Source organism: Elephas maximus, chromosome 8 (assembly GCF_024166365.1).
Source record: "Elephas maximus indicus isolate mEleMax1 chromosome 8, mEleMax1 primary haplotype, whole genome shotgun sequence".
Taxonomy (NCBI): domain Eukaryota; kingdom Metazoa; phylum Chordata; class Mammalia; order Proboscidea; family Elephantidae; genus Elephas; species Elephas maximus.
Window position 1 is genome coordinate 62,244,478 of NC_064826.1, and position 21,453 is coordinate 62,265,930.

Sequence of the window (21,453 nt, forward strand, 5' to 3'; positions counted from 1 at the left end):
ATGCACAGAAACCTTGTATTAAACTATCTGCACTTATGAACTAAATACACATAAATTAAAGGTCTGAATGTAAATCAACATTGATTTTAATCATTACTACCACCAAATCTGAGGTTAATTGCTTTTGTTCTTAAGAATATAAGAAACATAAGAATAATAGTTAAATAAAATTTATCAAACATATATACAATCCTTAATTTCATTGTAGTCCATTTAATTATAATACAATCAGTGGAATCTGGTGTTTTAAAACAATACATTTAAACCATTAAGATAACCAATCATAACACCTCAATTAAATCCTTAATACATTTGTAATATTTTGTCTTGAGAGACAAATCTAGAGCAACATTAGGATGATTTTAAATAAAAAGGTTTGCTAAAAAACTAATATAAGGAAAAAAGACATTTGTGTAAACTTTGAGGGGAGGTGAACTCTGAAATAAAGACAAGTTGTAAGAGCACTGCATTTAATGGCATTCAAATCAAATGCCATCACCAGGGAAGGAAAGTTTTGGTTTTTAAACTTAAAAAATGCTTTAGGCATACTTTGTTACATGTAAATTTATAAAATGTTGAATTTATAAGGAACAAAGAACAAATGAGCCATGTTCATTGCCTAAAGGTCCAGCTATATGAGATTCCTTAACTTATAAGCTATTCATCAAACTAAAGGAGCACAAATAATAATACAAAATAAATATCCACTGTGGTTATGTTGTAGTATCAGAAACAGTTCCTACAGCAAGGCTAGCTTCTCTTTTGGAACAGAAGAAAAATTCTGCCTCCAGCAGTACAATACCCCACTAAAAGATATCCCTCCAACAGTAGTCATATTTTTATTATTCAAAAACCTCCCCTAATTTATAGAAAAGAAAAACAACATTAACAATAACGAAATACCCATAATAGCCACTATGGAAAAAAAATTACTTCAAACATGAGTTAAAAGTCAAAAATCACTATACTTTTTCAAAAGCACAATAATAATTGAAAACTTCTTTAAAATCTACCTTTGCTGGTCGGGGCCACAACAGATGGACCCTGATAGAATGGGAGAAAAAATGTGGAACAGAACCTCAAATTCCTTTTAAAAACAAAACAGACTCACTGCACTGGCTGAGACTGGAGGACTCCCCGCAACTATTGCCCTGCGGTATTCTTTAAACCCTGAATCAAAACTAGCCCCTGAGGTCACCATTTAGCTAAGTAACAGATTGGCTCACAAAATAAAGAATATCAACCATGAGTACTGTGCTCCTTTAAAAAAAAATCATCTAAATGAGACCAAACAGTACAGTCAGTAATTACTTTAAAACAAAAATGAGAATGTAAGTGGGCAGAGAAACAAGATTAATGGGAACAGAATAACCAGAACAGAAATATTGAGAACATTTACCCACTGTGAAGAATGTAATCAATGTCACTGAAAAATCTGTGTAGAATGGGAACCAAAATGGTGTGTAAACCATCACTGAAAACACAATAAAATATTATTTAAAAAAAAATGTATCTGCCCTTGAATCAATCATTATTTTACTAAGAAATTTTTTAAAATATTAGGCAACATATCCTAGTCAATAATTGTTGGTTCTCCTTTAAAATTTCAATTTATGAAAAAAAGTTGTCTTCTTCCTATTGACTTTTCCAAATCAAGGTTGTGACATCACTCACTTCTGGACAATTTGCCAATAAGAGATGCAATAAATTTTCTCAGTAAATGTTCCTATTACTGGTTTTTGTTTTAAAGATAGCTTAACTTCTAATATTCCTAACTCTTGAAAAGAAATAATTAGGTTTACACAGAAAAATCTGCGAAAGGCAGGACTTGTACAAGGCAGAAACCTGTCAGAGAAGGAAAACTCAAATATTTTTCACTAAAATAAGCAATAGAAAAATGGTAAGACTGCACCCTCAGGTGGAAAACTTGCAAGAGCCAGAAAAATAAGGCAGTACTGCCGAGTTCTAGCTCGCACAGATTTCACTGTACAAAAGAATAAAATCTTTCTTACTAAGGTTTTCTGAACAGATCCAAATAGTAAAATATTGTTGTGTTTCTTGAGAAAGACGCATTCCTTCCATAATCTGCTGAACTGTCGTATTATTTCCATGTTTCAGCTCAACAGAACGGTATGATCCATCCATTCTGTATATTCGAACTTTTTCATACTAGGACAAAGAATGGTAATACATTATGCAACTTGCTTAGCAATTATTTACCCCAAATCAGCAAGATCCTTTACTTTCAACTTCATATGCTTTATTATAGATTTCTGACATGTAAAATATCAGAAAAATTGCTTCAAGTGAGAATCTGCTGGCAATATTTAAAAAACATTTTATTTCCATTATTTGGATTTTCTAAGACGTGCTTCTCTGGATCTCCATGGTTAAGTTTGGGAAACTAAGGTAAGTGGCTTTTTTTTTTCCAAATATTAAATTTCAAACTCTTCTGGGAAGATGCTTTAGAATCTTTAATGTACAATGTTAAGTCTTCATGTGGGTTATACAGATTTGTTTACTGAATCCTCTGTTAGATAAGTACCTCGTAAGTCTAGTGAGCCACAAATCATACTGTAGAAATGTGTAGAGGCAATACTTTGTCCTAAAAAGAATCTGTGATGGAAGATTTTGCAGGTAAAATTTATAAGCAATAGACTTTGGGCCAGTTTCTTTCCTAGAGAGTAGTGGTATTCTCAATGTTTTTTCACTGTAAAGGAAAGAAACTGTTGAATAGGAAAATTAACAACAGATACCCTTCTTTGATTTTAATGTTTTTTTCTTATCTATCAAACCAGCCTTACCCAAACTGCAAAAACCTACCAGACGCTGCTCTATAGCAATGTAAATTTGTCTTTTCCTGGTAAAGGGATGCTTGTCAAACCATTGCCTCTAAACAGAAATTAAGGTTATGTGTCAGCTTGGCTGCGCCATGATTCTCAATGGTTTGGCAGTTACGTAGTCATCCTCCATTTTGTGATCTGATGTGGTGATTCTTCATTTTCGCCTAATGCTGATTTTCATATAATGACCTGGTCTTTGAAACCTAACCGTGTCGATAAATGAGGAATAGGTGTATTTACAAATATAAAATGTTGCTTAAAAGGCTTAAGTAGAGGGATGTGGCTCAATGAAGAATTTGTAATTAGCACATGAATTACAGAGATTATATTGGAATTAGATTAAGTACTTTAGAAGTTTCATTTTGCTGTGTAAAAATAAATGTCCTAGTGTTAGGGATGACACATGTAATACCATGAAATTTTTAACACTGAGGTTTTATAAAAGCTGTAAATAAGAATCTATCCATCTATCCAGGCTTCAACTTTTGCCACAGATTCTCAAATTACTTATCAATATAAATACTATGCTTGGCTCTATTTATGAAAATAATTCTTACTGGTTTATTAATGGCTTCCTTCAACAGTTTTACAGTTTCTTCCCAGTTATTTTGTTTGTTTTCTTCACAAATATTCAATGGGGATCTTCCTTGTTGGTCTGTTATGTGCTAGAAATGTGAAAAAAAAAAAAAAAAGAGAGAGAGAGAGAGAAAGGCATTATAAACATGGTATTGCAGGGGAAAATGTCATTCATTTAATCAGTTTCATAAAAACTAAATTCTCGTCAGGTATTAAGTAAATATTAACCACACTTTGTACATACTGTACTTAAACATAAATGTCCAGAGATAACAAATTTAAAGCACTAATCAATGTGATTGTTTTTTAATAGTTCTAATTATAGATGCAACAAAGATTTTGTTAATGTCATGACTTTTTCCTTTACAAAATACTTATTACTACAAATTATAGAAACCAGATAGAAAATCTTTTTTTTTTTAAAGGTTATTTTTGAGGAAATACAATATAAAATGAGTGTTGGTTGAATTTTATGTACAAAAGCAAAGTTTATGTATAAACATTAGTTACGCTACATATTAAATAGAAGTTTTTATTTTTCAGCTGACCTCTCAAGCACACAATTAAACATTTTAGTATCTTACCTATTATTCACTGCTTGAATATTTAAAACAACAACAACAACAAAAAAAAAAACAACTTGGAAAATAACTTACTCTGTCAACTTCTGGATGGTTTAGAAGAATCTGTACTATTTCAGCATGTCCTCCTCCAGCAGCAAAGTGAAGAGGAGAACTAAGCTGTCCATTTAAAAGATTTGGATTGCACTTTCCTTTCTCTAATAATATGCGAGTGGCTTCAACTTTTCCATACCTATAAAAAAGTAAAACTTAACTAAAAAAGTCATCTGAAATATTTCAAAAACCCAACTTTTAGATAATATCCCAATGATTCTTAAGATGTTTCTAGGACAGAGTGTGAGGGATTAAGACTTGACGTAAATGTTTTGAGTGCCTAGGGATTTCTTCTGAATAATTCTGGTTCAGATCAACTGTTTCTATTTTCTGATCAACTGAAGAAAGTATAACCTCAAATACAAGATGGTGCAGATAAACGCCCCACAAAACAAGGTATACAAATTATAAATAAGGAATATATACACTTTTTAATAAAAAACAGGGTCAAATCAGGAAGTAACTAAACAAACTTAATGGGAATGTTTTACCTAGGCCTGGCTGTGATTTACAAAATAGTCCCAAAGATATAATTCTCTATGTAGCTGCTGTATTAGGCAATATGGAAGACACAAAGATATCTAAGTGCATGGTCTCTGCTCTGAAAAAGATTTACAATCTAGTCAGGGGGCAAAACATAAACAAGTAATTTGTTAAATAATGCTATAAAGTTTAAGTAACAGTTTAGAATAACAATCAAAAAGATAAGGTACTACATAATTGTCTTATCAAAATAGTATAGAATTAAAGCTTAAAAAAAAAAAGTCAGAAGGGGAGATATACTTCAGCTTAAGATGGTCCTAAAAAGTGATTTGACAGAAAAAAAAACCTAAACTGGATTTTAAATAGGAAGGAGCTAAAGAGAGGTAAAAAAAATTTAGGTAGGGGAAAAAAGAATAAACAAAAGCAAGAAACTGGAAGAATACAAAGTAAGTGGCAGACATAATGAGTCAACATTTGGTTAAGGCCAAAGATTTATGTAAGGCAGCAATCTAAGGCAACAGTGAAAAAGCAACGCGTTTGTTTGGAAATAAGGGGGTAGGTGGGGAAAGAAGGGAAATTTGTTTTTAGATATGGTGTGTATGAGAGGACAACAGGATGTTTTAAGAACTGATCTAATTTGCTCTGAACCTTCCTTCCTTTCCCCTTCACATAACCTACTGTTTTTTTTTTAACGCCCAGAACTTATTACCACTTACATCCTATTCCTTATTTATATGACCTTTTTGGTCATGTTCTTTGCTATTCTCATTTTTTCAGGTTAAACTCTATTATTTCTCTGAAATATTTAAAAATCTGCCTGATAAGGTCACACGGTTACTAGCTAGAGTTATCCAGTTTTCTGAATCCTGGTATGGCAGTTTATACACTATGACACATACTTGGATCACAGAACGGAGGCCAGTATTTCACTAATAATGATACTGTAACAATAATACCTTGCATTCATCATTACCGGTCCATTATGCCCTTTCAATTCCAATTTGTTCTTAGAAGGAAAACAGGTGGTCAACAGTATTAAATGCTGCACAGTAGAGAAAGAGATTAAAAACTCAGAAAAGGTTAAGAAGGTTCATGGTGTGCGAAAAAAAGTAAGTGGGGCCCATTCATCTTTGAAGTCTGGCTGTGAAAGGAAGGAAAGAAACAAGATGGTAGCTAGAAAATGCAGCAGGTTCAAATTAAGGTTCTTTTTAAGGAGGGGGAGAACCATGCATGTTTGAAGGCAAGAGGAAAGAACACGCAGAAAAGGAAAGAGCGAATTTAGTGGTTAGTAGGAAGAATTTTTACATGCATTTACCTTACAACACAGAAGAGAGATGAGAACAAAAACTGATCATTAGAGATGGAGAAGGGCATTTCTAATAGCTTCAATTTTCCTTGAAAATAGGGGTTAAAACTATCTGATGAGACTAGAGAAAGAAAGTAAGAATAGTTTAGGGGCTCCAGAGTAGAAAGGTAGGTTTAAACCAAACCTGTTGCTGTGGAGTTGATCTGGACTCATACTGACCCTACAGGACAGAACTGCACCATAGGGTCTCCAAGGAGCGGCTGGTGGATTTGAACTGCCTACCTTATGGTTAGCAGCCAAGCTCTTAACCACTGTGCCACCAGGGCTCCCTAGATATACTTAAAAAAAAAAAAAAAGATATACTTAGCTACTCTCAAATGTCTGTTGAGGAAGAGTTGTTATTATTATGTGAAATGAGTAAGACAGCAAAAGCGACACTGGGCAACCAGTAGAAAGAGTTAACCCCAATCCTGTCTTAACTCACATCTAAATGATAAATGGAAGGCTGTGACTCCACTGAAGACTTTTGAGGGCTTCTTGATACCACAGCTCCCAAAAGAACTAAAAGGATACTTCTCTAATATGATGTAGAATTTTATAGTAAGGATAAACAAACATAACAGAAGCCCAATACAAAATAACAATAACTACAAGGGTGAATAAGAGTGCTGTGCAATGACATTTACTACTGATTAGCTATCTTACTGCATGACTTGGCAATGCCTCAGAACATTGAAGATGATTTTTCATGTGGGAGACCTTACAATTCTGAACAGTGGCACATATACAGTAATCAAAGATCTAAATAGAAAGTTCATAAAGCAAACATGGTAGAGATAAAAATGCCTGGAATAAGAACCGTTTTGAAAAGGAGCACTAACATTTATAACTTTTTCTCTTTCTAAAAATAAAAGAATAAACAATCCATTTACCAGCATGCATAATGAATAGGAGCCCAGTGGTCACTATCTAATTGGTTGACTGAAAATCTTTCATTGAGAAGCCGGCTTAGTAATTCTGAATCTCCTTCACAGGCACTTCGATGGAGCGGAAAGTCATCTACCCACTGTCGTTCCCTAATCATTAAAAACAAATTTAAAAATTTGTTTAAAAAAAGTTACAGTTGAATTCAAATTGTTTCCATACAAACTGTGACATCTGTAAAAGCTATGTATCACTCAGCAGCTGCAAACTAGTGATTACATTGCATACTAATTCAATACATAATTTGAAAATATATTTTAAAATATAAGTTTTAAAAAAGCAACATGGAGTAAAACCAAAACAGTACTTGTCTTCTGTGACACTGCTCATGCTTCTCTGCCATTTTTCCTGTTTGGGAATTTGAATTTTTGAGTAGTCTGGAGCTCCTAGACCAAAGTACGGGTTTATTACCACTTTATCTACCTAGAAATGGAAAACAAAACAAAACAAAAAGACCCATAAGAACTTTAGACACTTAACTTTAAAGCTTAAGTGTGGGTGTCACCTTAATGTTTACAATTAGTAATAGATGTATTTATCTCAGAAAAATTAAATTTGAAATCAAGAGTCAAAATTCAGTTAACTCTTACCCGGTTTGTATACTGAAGATCTGATCCAAACAAAGGGTTGTAAATACAGGTATCTGCTTTCTCCAGGGCTAACATTTTACTCTTTATTTCTAATGCACTATAGCCCATATGTAGTGGGGAGTTTTCTGTCTGACCTGATTCAGTAGTATAAGCAGGGTTTATGACATTAGTTTTTATCCGCTCAAGAGGAGATGGTCGGAATAAAGCCGGAATAAAGTGAGATTGTGCATGACGTTCATCTAACCACCTGCAAGATAAGGAAGAAGTCACAGAAGTATTTGTTCAAAAGTAAAGTTGAACGAAGTAGACTATTATCCAACTCTTACGTGAGATGCTTTTTAATATTATACTCAAATTTCTGTATTTTTAATTGGCATTAAGCATTTCATTTATTAATAAAAGTTTTATTAATAGACACAGCAAATACTTTTTTAAAGAATATATATTATTATAGTAATAAAACTTCTTCCAAAAAATATGAAGTACTTTTCTGGTCAGTTGTTTTGTTTACGAATTACCATGGTAAAATATATATGCAACGTAAAATGTGACATTTTAACCATTTTTAAGTGTAGAATTCAGTGGCATTAATTGTTGTGTTGTGCAGCCATCACCACTATCCATTTTGAAATCTTTTCATCATCCCAAACAGAAACTCAACACCTTCTGAGTAATAGCTCCCCATTTCTCCTTCCCCCAGACCTTGATAACCACTAATAAACTCTGGTCTCTGTACATTTGCCTATTCTAGATATTTTAAGTGGGATCATACAATATTCATCTTTTTGTGTTTGACTTACTTCACTTAGCATAATGTTTTCAAGGTTCATCGATGTTTTAGCATTGATCAGAACTGCATATCTCTTTATGGCTAATTAATTATCCATTGTATGCATATACCACATTTTGTTTATCTATTCATCTGCTGATGGACAATTTGGTTGCTTCCACTTTTGGTTACTGTAAATAATGATGCAATGAACATCGGTGTACAAGTTGAAATACTTTTTAATAAACTTGAATCACTGAGATATAGATGAAATTAGTACTACTGTTACAGAAGGATAAAGGCATGATAGGCTAAATGAGTTGTTCCCTGACAGGAATATTTTAATACCAAATCTAGTTTTATAATAGGGGAACGTTAATTCTTAAGCTAGGGCTCCCTTTGTCATTCCTAAAGAATAAAAATAATATGTTGCATGCAAATCAAGAAAATTTTGTTAGGGGTTTTCATTTTTATGTTATACTTCAAAAACTTATCATTTTCTTAATACATGTATTATTAACTTCATTACTTTCCTCTAGAAGTCTGTATCTATTATAGCAAAGTTCTACCATGAACATGTATTTAATTTATTAAAAAATATTGTTAATGACATTTCTTACTTATCCAAGGCTATTAACATCCTTGCTGTAAGTGTAGCAAAGTGAGTACTGGATTCACTACAGACTCGCATAATATCTTGTAAGCAGTAAAAAATTGGGCACCCTGGAGTATACGTATATTTAGTATTATCTGAAAAAGAAAAACAAAAATTATGCCATTATATAAAAGGTTTACAACTGAATGTTTTTAACAGAAAATTATACAATATGTTTAAAAAATTCAAAACTTGCTAAGTATAACATAAATTCTTCAACAATGTTGTCTTATTAATAAGATTTCCAACACCATTTGAAATAGTGAACATTTTAACCTAAGTATGGCAGGAAAACATATACCTGGAAGGCTAGAGCTGGCTAATAAAATATGTATAGGTACCGTGCCAGAAGGCTGGTAGGATGCTCACAGTGGGGCATTAATATCATCAGTATTTTTACCATCTCACATGAGGCCAGTGCTCTGTATTTCCAAAGTGTTTCACATCCAATACCTCACTGAATTCTTCCAGTCCTATGAACCAAGGTGGGGCAGGTACCAATATGGTCCCTATTTTATAAATAAGAAACTGAGGTTTAAAGAGGTGATTTGGCCAAGGTCACAAAATTAGTGGGCAGTAACAACAGTAACAGCAACCAAAAATTTGTGAGTGGTTACACAGGAAGATATGCACGTTACATAGGTGTGGAAGGGCAGACAGGAGTACATGTGTGTGCATACATAGGTAGAGTTGTGGGCATTTGTATACTTTTCCCTGTCCTATAGCGTCGCCATGAGTCGGAATCAACTCGACGGCACTGGGTTTTGGGTTTATTTGTATGTGCTGCATATATACTCACATATACTCATAGTGGGCACAGTTACAGAAACTTCTTAGACATACAAACACCTTGTGGGTTGCAGTTACTGGGCTTGAAGGCTAAGGACGACAGTCTTAGGTGACATCTAGGTCAACTGGCATAACATAGTTCATAAAGATAATGCTCTACATCCCAGTTTGGTGAGTAGTGTCTGGGATCTTAAAAGCTTATGAGCAGCTATCCAAGATATAACTACTGGTCTCTTCCTGTCTGGAGCAAAGGAGAGTGATGGAGACCAAAGACCCAAGGAAGCAATTAGTCCACAGGACTAATGGCTCACACAAACCACAGACTCCTCTAGACTGAGACCAGAAGAACTAGATGGTGCCTGGCTACCACTAACATCCACTCTGATCAGGGACACAACAGAAGGTTCCGGTTGGAATGGGTGAAAAAATGTAGAACAAAACTCAAATTCATAAAAACGACCAGACTTACTGGGCAGACAGAGACTGCAGGAACCCCTGAGACTATTGCCCTAAGATACCCTTTTTATGTGGAACTGAAGTCAATTTTCAGCCAAATAACAGACTGGCCTATAAAATAAACAATAACACCATGAGGCATGTGTTCCTTAGAACAATCAGCTATATGGGACTAAACAGACATCTGCCCAAAAGTAAAGATGAGAAGGCAAGGATGGGCAGGGAAACTGGAGGGATGGTAACAGGGAAAGAAAGGTGGAAATGAAGAGAGTGATAACACATTGCCGGGATAGCAACCAATGTTACGGAACAAACTCCGTATAAATTGTTGAACAGGAAACTAATTTGCTGTGTAAACTTTCATCTAAAACACAATAAAATGTTCGAAAAAAGAATTAGTGGGCAGCAAGGTCTGCACTCAAATTTAATACTTTTTCTATTATTCCAGGATGTTAAAGGCTCAAATTAATTTTTCTTACTAGATTTTAAGTTTTTAAAATTTTACCAGTATTACAGGTCAGATGAGTTTAGAATTATCACTGACAGCTTATTATTCTAAAGACAAAGTAGGTCCCGGTCATAACTCATTAATTTTCCAGAATACTTAAATATCTGTTTCTACTCTGGGTATCAGGCCCTGGTGGCAAAGTGGTTAAGAGCTACGGCTGTGAACCAAAAGGTTGGCAGTTTAAATCCATTAGTTGCTCCTTGAAAACACTATGGGACAGTTCTATTCCTCTGTCCTATAGGGTCACTCTGAGTTGGAATTGATTCAATGGCAATGAGCTTTTGGATTCTACGTATAGCTTCTTCTTTGGGGAAAAAAAATCTTTATTATAACCTCGACACTTTTAATTTTCATTATCGTTTTCCTCCTCCTCACTTCTCTATTCTACTTAAAAAAAAACAAAAACAAAAACACTACTGTTCAGCCCAGAAGCTTCTATGTTCTTTGAAATCAAAACAGTTTCATGTAAGTAACAAATCAGCCCATCTTTTATTAATCTGAAAACATGTATTTTATAACCATTTCATAGTAGTGACTATGACTACAATTCCAAAGTTCCTCAATAGAATTTAACTTTCCATCTAAAGTACAGAAAGATTTATAGGATAAATTCAGACTTTACCTTTGACAACTGATGGAACAATAAATAATGCTGCTTCTCTGCCCATCTTCTCTCCGTCCAGAGGAAATGTCTTCATTAGTACCACTCGTTTTCCTAATCATTTAATAAAGGTTAGCAAAGGTTAAAAAAAAAAAGGCTTTTAACTCTTATAAATAACTTTGAGAATTAGAAAATAATTTTTTTCAACATCACATTAAAAGGAATGCAAATATAATTAGAATCCATTTTATCACATGCACAAATAAAAACCGATAATTCTGATAATGTATGATTCTATGAACAAGCAACCAGTAGGTTCAAGGTCCCAGTCTTGACCCATTAGAAAAGAAGCTACCTATGCATAGCAAGGAAAACCGTCCTGCCAAGGATTGAGAGAATGGCTGAATAGCAAAGTACTATGTAGGGGCAGAAGTACGGGGCGGGGGGCGGGGGCGGTGCAAATGGTCTGTGCTTGACTACTAACCTAAAGGTTGGTGGTTAAAACCTCCCCAGTGGTGTCACGGAAGAAAGCCTTGGTAATCTGCTTCTATAGAGTTTATAGCCAAGAAAACCCTAGGAGCCATTCTACTCTGTAACACGTGGGGTTACCATGAGTCAGAATCGAGCTGACGGCAATGAGTTTGTCTCTCCGTTTTGTTTTGGTTATGTAGGGGCAACAGGTAAATGCTTTCTCACTCAGCTGGGATACAGACAGAAGAATCTTACTAGAGTCCGGGCCGGTAAGGAGGGCAGCAGGAGCTCTTCCTTTAACATTCAGTCTCTACCTTCAATTTCAATTTGTACTGAAATCTGACTGGGCTATATACTATTGTTCTGAGTCCTGATTTGGCAATAAGGGGACTACAGATACTAACCTATAAGTCTTGCAGTCTAAAACCCCTACCTTTGTCATGATTTTTATCAACCCTTCCAGTCTCCCTATTCTAAGAAATAGGGCCTTGTTCGCGACCCACATAGAAATGCCTAGCTGGCAGGTGGTATGCCTTCTGCGGGCAGGTAGGTAATGTAAGAGTTCAAGGAGGTTCATTTATTCACAAAACACTAGAGTCAATATTTATAATTATTATGGCCCACTATTATTACAGTGGAAACCTGGGTGGCGTAGTGGTTAAGTGCTACGGCTCCTAACCAAAGGGTCGGCAGTTCGAATCCGCCAGGCGCTCCTTGTAAACTCTATCGGGCAGTTCTAATCTGTCCTATAGGGTCGTAATGAGTCGGAATCAACTCGACAGCAGTGGGTTTGGTTTTTTTTTGTTTTATTATTATAGTCCCCAAACAACTATTTTACAAAACAGACAGTAGTACAAAATGTTCTGCGCTAGATAAAGAATAACAGTCCAATAAAGTTCAGAGGTAGTTATTTCTTTTGTTTGGCTTGAGGTCTTGTTCCTACTTAATCTTTCCTGCCTTGCTGCTTCCCCAAACCCGGTTCTGATCCATTGTATAATTGTCTACTTTAAAAAGTTTATTTACATGTATGTAACTGTAAGATCTGTTATGGGGGAAGGAAAAAAAAGCACTGACTAAAGGACAAATTCTAGTCCTAATTGCTCCAGTATGGCAATATGATCTTAAAAGGCGACAACCTACATCTGCATTTCTTTGCATTTTACAATGTGAAAATGACCACACACCTACTCACAGGATCAATTTAGGAGTCTCATGAATAAATATGAATAGTACTGCTTTGCAAACTATTGTTGTTGTTAGTTGCCGAGGCGATTCTGACTCATGGTGACCTCATGGGTGCAGAACAGAACTGCTCCATAGGGTTTTCAAGGCTGTGACCTTTCTGAAGCAAATCACCAGGCCTGTATTCTGAGGTGCCTCTGGGTGGGTTCAAACCACCAACCTCTCGGCTAGTAGTCTTGCGCTTAACCGTTTGTGCCTCCCAGTTGCCTAAACTACCTGTAGCACTGCACGAAAACATAAGGCATGACTATTGCTACTATAAAGTCATTCGTGATTTTCATGTGATGCTTGTAAAATGAATCATATTCTATAAAAATATTTCATACATTTAGAAAAACTCAGTTGAACAGGATGCTCAAGATATAGTTTGACTGATAAATATAATTACTTGGTTAAGCAAAACTTCTCTATTTTCTTTTATTAAGAACTGCTTTAAAATATATTAGCACATTTTATTGCCTAAGAACATAATGCATAATTGTGCTAAACATGTTGCAGGATGCCTGTCCATTAATAATTCACCTTAAAGGAAATTATCCAGCCCTCTGGGCCAGGGGACATTTTTGTTAACACTGACACGTCTTCCTTTCCCTCTCTGGGTATATGGATGAGTGGTAGAGCTTGGCTGATTAAAAGCAAATTATTACTTGTTGATGTCAGCTCAAATATGTAATTTAAGCTAATCAGGTTTCTGTTTCAGGAATTTAGTCTTAGGGCAGATCCTGATAACTACAACAATTTAGCAATAATGGAAGAAGTCTGGATGGGATTTTATTAGAAAAGTCTAAGACTGAGGCAGAAAAGGCTAACTAAGTTTGTAGCGTGTGAAAGGAGTCTTTCATATACCTGATTACCCACAAAGACAGTTTTTTGTTTTTGTTTTTAAGCTAAAGTCAGTTTCAAGATCATTTTATTAAGTTTGTCACATCCAAACTCCCTGATGGACTGAATTACTGGCTGGGGGCTGGGGACCGTGGTCTTGGGGGACCATTCAGCTCAACTGGCATAACTCAGTTTATAAGTAAAAAGTTCCAAATCCTACTTTGGTGAGTAGCCTCTAGGGTCTTAAAAGCTTTTGAGTGGCCTTCTAAGATACTCCACTGGTCTCACCCCATCTGGAGCAAGGGAGAATGAACAAAACCAAGGGACTAATGGACCACAACTACCACAGTCACCACCACATTGAGTCCAGCACAATTAGTTGGTACCCGGCTACCACCACTGACTGCTCTGACAAGGATCATAATAGAGGGTCCTGGACAGAGCTGGAGAAAAATGCAGAAGAAAATTCTAACTCACAAAAACAGACCAGACTTACTAGTCTGACAGAGACTGGAGAAATCCCGAGAGTATGGCCCCTGGATACCCTTTTAACTCAGTACTGAAGTCACTCCTGAAGTTCATCTTTCAGCCAAAGATCAGATAGGTCCATAAAATAAAACGAGACTAAATGGGCACACCAGCTCAAAGCCAAGGACAAGAAGGCAGGAGGGGACAGGAAAGCTCATAATGAGGAACCCAAGGTTGAGAAGGGGAGAATTATGGGGGTGGCAACCAACGTCACAAAACAAAGTATGTACTAATCATTCAATGAGAAACAAATTTGCTCTGTAAACTCTCATCTAAAGCATAATTAAAAAAAAAAGTAAGTCTGCTAATTACAAAGTTCTGTAAGTTTATGCAGGAATTACAACGCTCAGAGTCCTGAGCGTTGTAATCCTGAGTTACAATGCTCAGAGCCCAAGCCCACAGGAAATCCCCTATTGGGGAGATTATCCAGTTCTTCAAATAAAATATGGTGAATGGTATCTCCAAAAGTTATGGAACATAGACTTGTAGTTCCAGAAAACATACTCAAAATAATTAATAAATGAAATCACAGGAATCAGCTGTATCTCTGCAATGAAAATAGTCTCCTTATTGAAACAGATGAATCAGACAACTTCTCTCTATTCAAAGGAACAGGAAAAAAAATGCACTGAATAAGTTTTAAAAAAAAAAAACAAAAGTAAGCACAGAGAGGTACTACTTCACTAAAAACTATTCAATGGCTGTTTGATTAAAGTTTACTTTATCTAATAATTATGACTCAATTTCAGACCCTGGGCGGTGCAAATGGTTAAGCACTCAACTATTAACTATTACTGGTTTGATCATACCCAGAAGCACCTCGGAGGCAGGCCTGACAATCTGTTTCCGAGAGGTCACAGCCTTGAAAACAAGTTGATTCCGACTAGAGACCTTACAGGACAGAACAGAACTGCCCCACAGGGTTTCCAAGGAGTGGCTGGTGGATTCAAACTGCTGACCTTTTGGTTAGCAGCAGAGCTCTTAACCACTGTCCAGTGGAGCAGTTCTATCCTGCACACATGGGGTGGCCATAAATGGGAACTGAAGCAATACCAACTAACAGCAACACAACCATCTTGGAAATAGTATTTTCTGAAACTTCTGAATGCTATCTGCTTCTTTTGCGAATGAGGCTTGAGAAAAGTGATCTTTAATTTTAAATCAGTTTGTTATTCATTATCTCATATTTTAAACGGGGCCTCAATCTTTCAGGATTAATACTTATACATTTTAGTTTGACTCTTTAAAAAGGGTCTTCTTCCTGTCACCAGATGGGAAGAAAACCTCTGCTACATGCTAACTTCCAGGATTTTCCCCTGATTCATGAATCTCAACTTTTACTTAGTTATGGAGAGAAGTGTATAGTTTTTGCTGTCCTGGAGTACAGAAATAAAAATAATTCAAAGATACTCATCTAGGGAACTATACTTCTAGCAAGAGTAATTCATGCTCTTTTAGTTTTCAAATTACCACTTTATTTCCTCTTCTTTCTACTGAACAAGTCATTAATACTGTGACTTTTTAAAATATTTTTCAACTTAAAAAAAACTAGTCAAGTTACTTCTTGAAGGGGCTTGGCTGAAACTTAAAAAACCTTTCTGAGTCTTACCCATTTTTTTAAATGGAAAGAAATATGCCCAGTAAAAAAGATACTGATTTTAATATATATATATATATTTAAATCCTTCTTTCCACAAGTATTTAAAGTAAATTGTTGAAATAAAGAAAGAAAAGTCTCCTACCTCTGATACCCTGGTTTGCGGGAGAAATTGGTTTGGTGGTTTCTACTACATAATCCAATATGCCTTGTGTTATTTCACCGGTGCCCTGAAGTTTAGTTTCCAGCAAAACTTTCTTTCTCTTCTTTTTCTGTCCTTCAATGGGAACTTCATGCAACAAAATCTTAGATGAGAAAATATTAGGAGTAAGTTCAAACTGAAATTTACTTTCCCTAGAATACTAGAATAAGTTAACCGTCTTTCTCAACCCCTAACTACGTATTAGAATAACTTGGGAAGCTTTTAAAACAATATGAATGTCCAGGCCCATCTCGGTCCTATCAGAGGAGGAATCTCAGAGGAATGGGGCCCTGGTACTGGGAGTTTTAAAAGTTCCCCAGGTGGACTGGGAACCATTAAGTCGAAGCACTGCTGCAGGAGCAGCAGCAACCTACTGAGAACCCCTGTAGTAACCTTTAAGAGGCTTCCAATGACTGACCTTAAAAAAGCAGTTAATGCAAAATGCTAGAGAAATCAGTTGGAGTCAAGTTAGATTAGAAATATTTCATGCTATTTGGAATCTGTTGCATAGAAAAGACAGCAATTTTGTTACACACATATATTGCCTCAATTACACGTTTACTAGCATTTGTAATTCAAGACTACAGGGAATAATTTCATTGCCAAAAATTTAAAGGTAAAAAAGATTATTTTAAAATGACTGTTAAAAATAGTTATTTGAGAAAATAACCAAAAACACTATACCCCAGTGCTGTCAAATCGATTCCGGCTCATAGCGACCCTATAGGACAGAGTAGAACTGCCCCATAGAGTTCCAAGGAGCGCCTGGCGGATCTGAACTGCTGACCCTTCGGTTAGCAGCTGTAGCACTTAACCACTACGCCACCAGGGTTTTCAAAAACACTACATAGATAGAAATTTTGAATGAGGTTTTGGGGGTGGGGGGAGCGCAGTGGTTTTATTTCATTTTTGAGAGTCACTTCATATATTGTATTAAAAGTTAAATACACGCATTTTAAAGAAAACTCGAATGAGTAATTTTGAGCATTTAAAAACCTACACAAGTCAAAGAACAGCAAAATGGTCAAAAGGCACGAAGCAGAAAAAGAGTAGTAGGCAAAAATCTAGAATAATAAGCTTGTCAATAAGAATTTACAGATACAGTAAGACAATACATAAATGATAATGTGACACTCAATAGCAAAAGAAATGTTATTTTTTCTTACTTCATATGACTTAGCTCTGTATTCACGAGAGTTGAGACTGGCGGTATTCTTTGGACGAATAACAGCAACGTATGCCTCTTCAATGTTTTCTGGATTTCCCATTGCTTTAAAAAACAAAAAAATAATTCCTTGAAAGATTAAACTGAACAACATAATTGGTTTTAAGTTAAAAAACACAGTATTGCATCCTAACTTGACAAGTTTTATTTATTTCCACATAACCACTTTGAGAACCAACTTAGAAAGTTAAAATGTTGGATTTGTTACCTCCAAAACAAAACCAAACTCATTGCCCTCGAGTCAATTCGGACTTTCAGGGATTAGTGACCCTATGGGACAGAGTACAACCGCCCCATAGGGTTTCCTAGGTTGTAATCTTTACAGGAGATCACCAGGTCTTTTCTCCTGAGGAGCTGCTGGTGGGTTCGAACCGCCAACCTTTCGGTTAGCAGCTGAGTGCTTAACCATTGCGCCACCATAGTGATTCAGAATAATACACATAAATTACACAAAAGTGAATGTTATATTGATACATTTGTTAACAGTTTGGAAGCTGGAGATAGCTATTCTATATCTACTGACATTCACTTCACAATCTTTGGAAAGGAGAACATTGATACTAGACATTTGGGTGAGCCATAGTTTAAAAATCACCTCACGCTTATCAAACTGTCTTTTGGAATAGACCTCAGAGTCACAAGCAACCAAAACAAGCTTCTCAATAGCTATCATAAATACCAAAATAAATAAAGTTTCATATGCTGCTGCTGCTGTTAGGTGCAGCCAAGTGGATTCTGACTCAGTGACCTTATGTACAGCAAAATGAAACTCTGCCCGGTCCTGTGCCATCCTCACAATCATTACGTTTAAGCCCACTGTTGCAGCCACTGTGTCAATCCATCATGTTGAGAGTTTTCCTCTTTTTCGCTAACCCTCTGCTCTACCAAGCACAATGTCCTTCTCCAGGGACTAGTCCAAAGTACACGAGACAAAGTTTCACCATTCTTGCTTCTAAGAGGGTTCTGGCTGTACTTCCAAGATAGATTTGTTCGTTCTTCTGGCGATCCATGGTATATTTAATATTCTTTGCAAACACCAAAATTCAAAGGCACCAATTTCCATGCATCTGAGGCAACTGAAAACACCATGGCTTGGGTCAGGAAAAACCTTAGTTCTCAAAGGAACATCTTTACTTTTAACTCTTTAACGAGGTCTTTTGCAGCACATGTGCCCAATGCAACACGTCGTTTCATTTCTTGACCACTGCTTCCATGGGTGTTGATTTTGGATCCACGTAAAATGAAATCCTTGACAACTTCAATCTTTTCTCAGTTTATCATGATGTTGCTTATTGGTCCAGTTTCGAGAATTTTTGTTTTCTTTATGTTGAGGTGGAATCCATACTGAAGGCTGAACTCTTAAATCTTCATCAGTAAATGCTTCAAGTTCTCTTCACTTTCAGCAAGCAAGGTTGGCTCATCTGCATATTGTAGATTGTTAAAGACTCTTCCTCCAATCCTGATGCTGCATTTTCTTGTTCGTATAGTCCAGTTTCTCGGATCATCTGCTCAGCATACAGACTGATTAAGTATGTTGAAAGGACACAACCCTGATGTACACCTTTCCTGATTTTAAACCATGCAGTATCCCCTTGATCTTTCTGAACCACTGCCTCTGGGCAAAAACAATCTTCCTCAAGACTGAGAAATGAGGAATTAAGGAGACAAGAAGCAGACACAAAACTCAAACCTTAGGAGTTTGAGGCCATTTTAGGCAAGGGCAAAACAACCCCACACGTAAGCATCAATCTCTTTAAAACAATGCTACCAACAACAAAACCTAATTATCTTTATTATTATATTTGATGAGGAAAAAACAAATTAGAAAGATTTCCTTCCAAAATAGTTCAAACATAATGTTCTAACTTTTGAAAGGTTAGACTTCAACTGCCTAGAAAAGTTACTTAAGTGAAACATCTTAATCCCTGGTGTTTAGGAAAGCACTGAGCCATTACTTGTACTTTCATTAGTTTATAGACTTAATTCCTTTTGTCAACAAATTCTTTCTCCATGTTTATAGGTTACAATCTCTTAGAAGCCAGAGAGATAAATAATTTTCTTTGGAGGTGTCTATTAAGCCTTCTGATTATGATAAAATAGTCTTTTCTATTCTATTCATTATCAATTCTCTAGGTAATCCAAAAAATTTCCACCAAATGTATTCAATATGTATACATATACACCCCTACCCCTGCACCCAGACTAATGTTAAGTCTTTGTTGGGTAATTTCCAACAAGCAATTGAATTTCAACCTCACTCTTGGAAAATAATTCACATTCCAATAATTCTATCTCTCACTAAGTGCTACTGTTAATTTTTTCACAGCTAGACTAAAATGCATCTCTTTTGGTTGAAAATCTTTTACCTCAAAAAAAAAAAAAAAATTCCCCAGCAAAGTTCTAAAACAACATCAAATAAGAAGTTTCTTTTTCAATCACATTCAGATTAATGTTCTTTAGTTTTTTTAAATCCATTAGGCACTAAAATGATCTGTTCATATTTCATGAGTTCCTTACTGCTCCAATGCTCATTCAGAGAGAAAAGACCATTTTCAAGGAGGGATTCGAAACGTCATATAAGATATACAGTAAATTTTTTCTGTTTTCTGAATTAAAAATGACATCATTTTAGAATTTGTATTTCCCTAAATAAAAAAAAAACCTAGTCTCTTTTGACATTTTAAATAAACTTTAGCCTAATACTAAAAAAGTAATAATTTTTTGTATAAAATTTTAACTAATAAAATTTTTTTACTGATTCAGGTCCCGAGAAACTACAGATAATTCACTAGACAGACTACAGTAAAACATTAGAATGGAGACACTTCATTTTGTGAAAAGGTTTGAGCACATTTCATTCATTCTAATTCTACACCTCAGGAAATTTTTTTGTTTAATTTTTTCATAAACTCGTTCTTAAAACCCACCTCATGCCACAGCACTTCCTACACCATATAAAAATGATGAGGTCTTTTTCTTCTTAGAATTTTTATCTAGCAATGACCTTTCACCTCAGATGAACAATAAAACTTGACAAATTATGAGATGTATAAATGCCTTCCTGAAGCCCACAAGCCCCCAAAATAAACATGTTGTATTTTGAATACAGTGTAAATATAAACATGGCCTAATTACAATAACTTTTTTTTTAATACGCTGCTGGAGAATTTACTACACTCTGAAAGGTTGTAATTTAGGTACAATGTATATAAAGTTGATAATGTATAATTTCTCTTGCTTTGAGGAACAGATAATCAAAAGGCCATATTTTATAGGAATTTCTTTGATCTGATTAAAGGGCTATAGGTTTTAGGTATTTATGAAACAATATCATAGGTAGGCTAATATTTAAAAATACTTGTAGTTTTAAGGCAACAGCCAGCATCATCCTAAATGGAGAGACTCTGGAAGCATTCCCCTTGAGATCAGAGACCAGACGAGGATGCCCTTTATCACCACTCTTATTCAACATTGTGCTAGAAGTCCTAGCCAGAGCAATTAGGCTAGATAAAGAAATACAGGGCCTCCAGATTGGTAAGGAAGAAGTAAAAGTGTCTCTATTTGCAGATGACATGATCTTATACACAGAAAACCCTAAAAAATCCTCAAGAAAACTATTGAAACTAATAGAAGAGTTCAGCAGAGTATCGGGATACAAGATAAACATACAAAAATCAGTTGGATTCCTCTACACCAACAAAAAGAACATCGAAGAGGAAATCACCAAATCAATACCATTTACAGCAGCCCCCAAGAAGATAAAATACGTAGGAATAAATCTTACCAGTGACATAAAAGACCTATATAAAAAAAACTCCAAGACACTACTGCAAGAAACCAAAAGAGACCTACAGAAGTGGAAAAACGTACCTTGCTCATGGATAGGAAGACCTAACATTGTAAAAATGTCTATCCTACTCAAAGTGATCTATAGATACAATGCAATTCCAATCCAAATTCCAAGGACATTTTTTAATGCGATGGAGAAACAAATCACCAACTTCATATGGAAGGGAAACAGGTCCCGGATAAGTAAAAAATTACTGAAAAAGAAGAACAAAGTGGGAGGCCTCACACTACCTGATTTTAGAACATATCATACCACCAGTCGTCAAAACAGCCTGATACTGGT

At 35.5% G+C, this 21,453-nt stretch overlaps 1 protein-coding gene across 3 annotated transcripts in view; it reads right to left on the reverse strand.

Annotated features, from left to right (window-relative positions):
• Positions 1-21,453, reverse strand: part of KRIT1 (KRIT1 ankyrin repeat containing) — a 41,473-nt gene that overhangs the window by 14,000 nt on the left and 6,020 nt on the right. For all 3 annotated transcript variants that reach the window (XM_049894014.1, XM_049894013.1, XM_049894012.1), the window contains exons 2-11: positions 17,263-17,366; positions 16,040-16,199; positions 11,256-11,348; positions 8,846-8,975; positions 7,457-7,703; positions 7,174-7,289; positions 6,815-6,958; positions 4,076-4,232; positions 3,401-3,508; positions 2,013-2,169 (exon numbers count right to left, since the gene is read on the reverse strand). In XM_049894014.1, coding sequence (XP_049749971.1) covers positions 2,013-2,169; positions 3,401-3,508; positions 4,076-4,232; positions 6,815-6,958; positions 7,174-7,289; positions 7,457-7,703; positions 8,846-8,975; positions 11,256-11,348; positions 16,040-16,199; positions 17,263-17,364 — 1,414 coding nt within the window. In that variant the 5' untranslated portion in view covers positions 17,365-17,366. The remainder of the gene's footprint in view (positions 1-2,012; positions 2,170-3,400; positions 3,509-4,075; positions 4,233-6,814; positions 6,959-7,173; positions 7,290-7,456; positions 7,704-8,845; positions 8,976-11,255; positions 11,349-16,039; positions 16,200-17,262; positions 17,367-21,453) is intronic.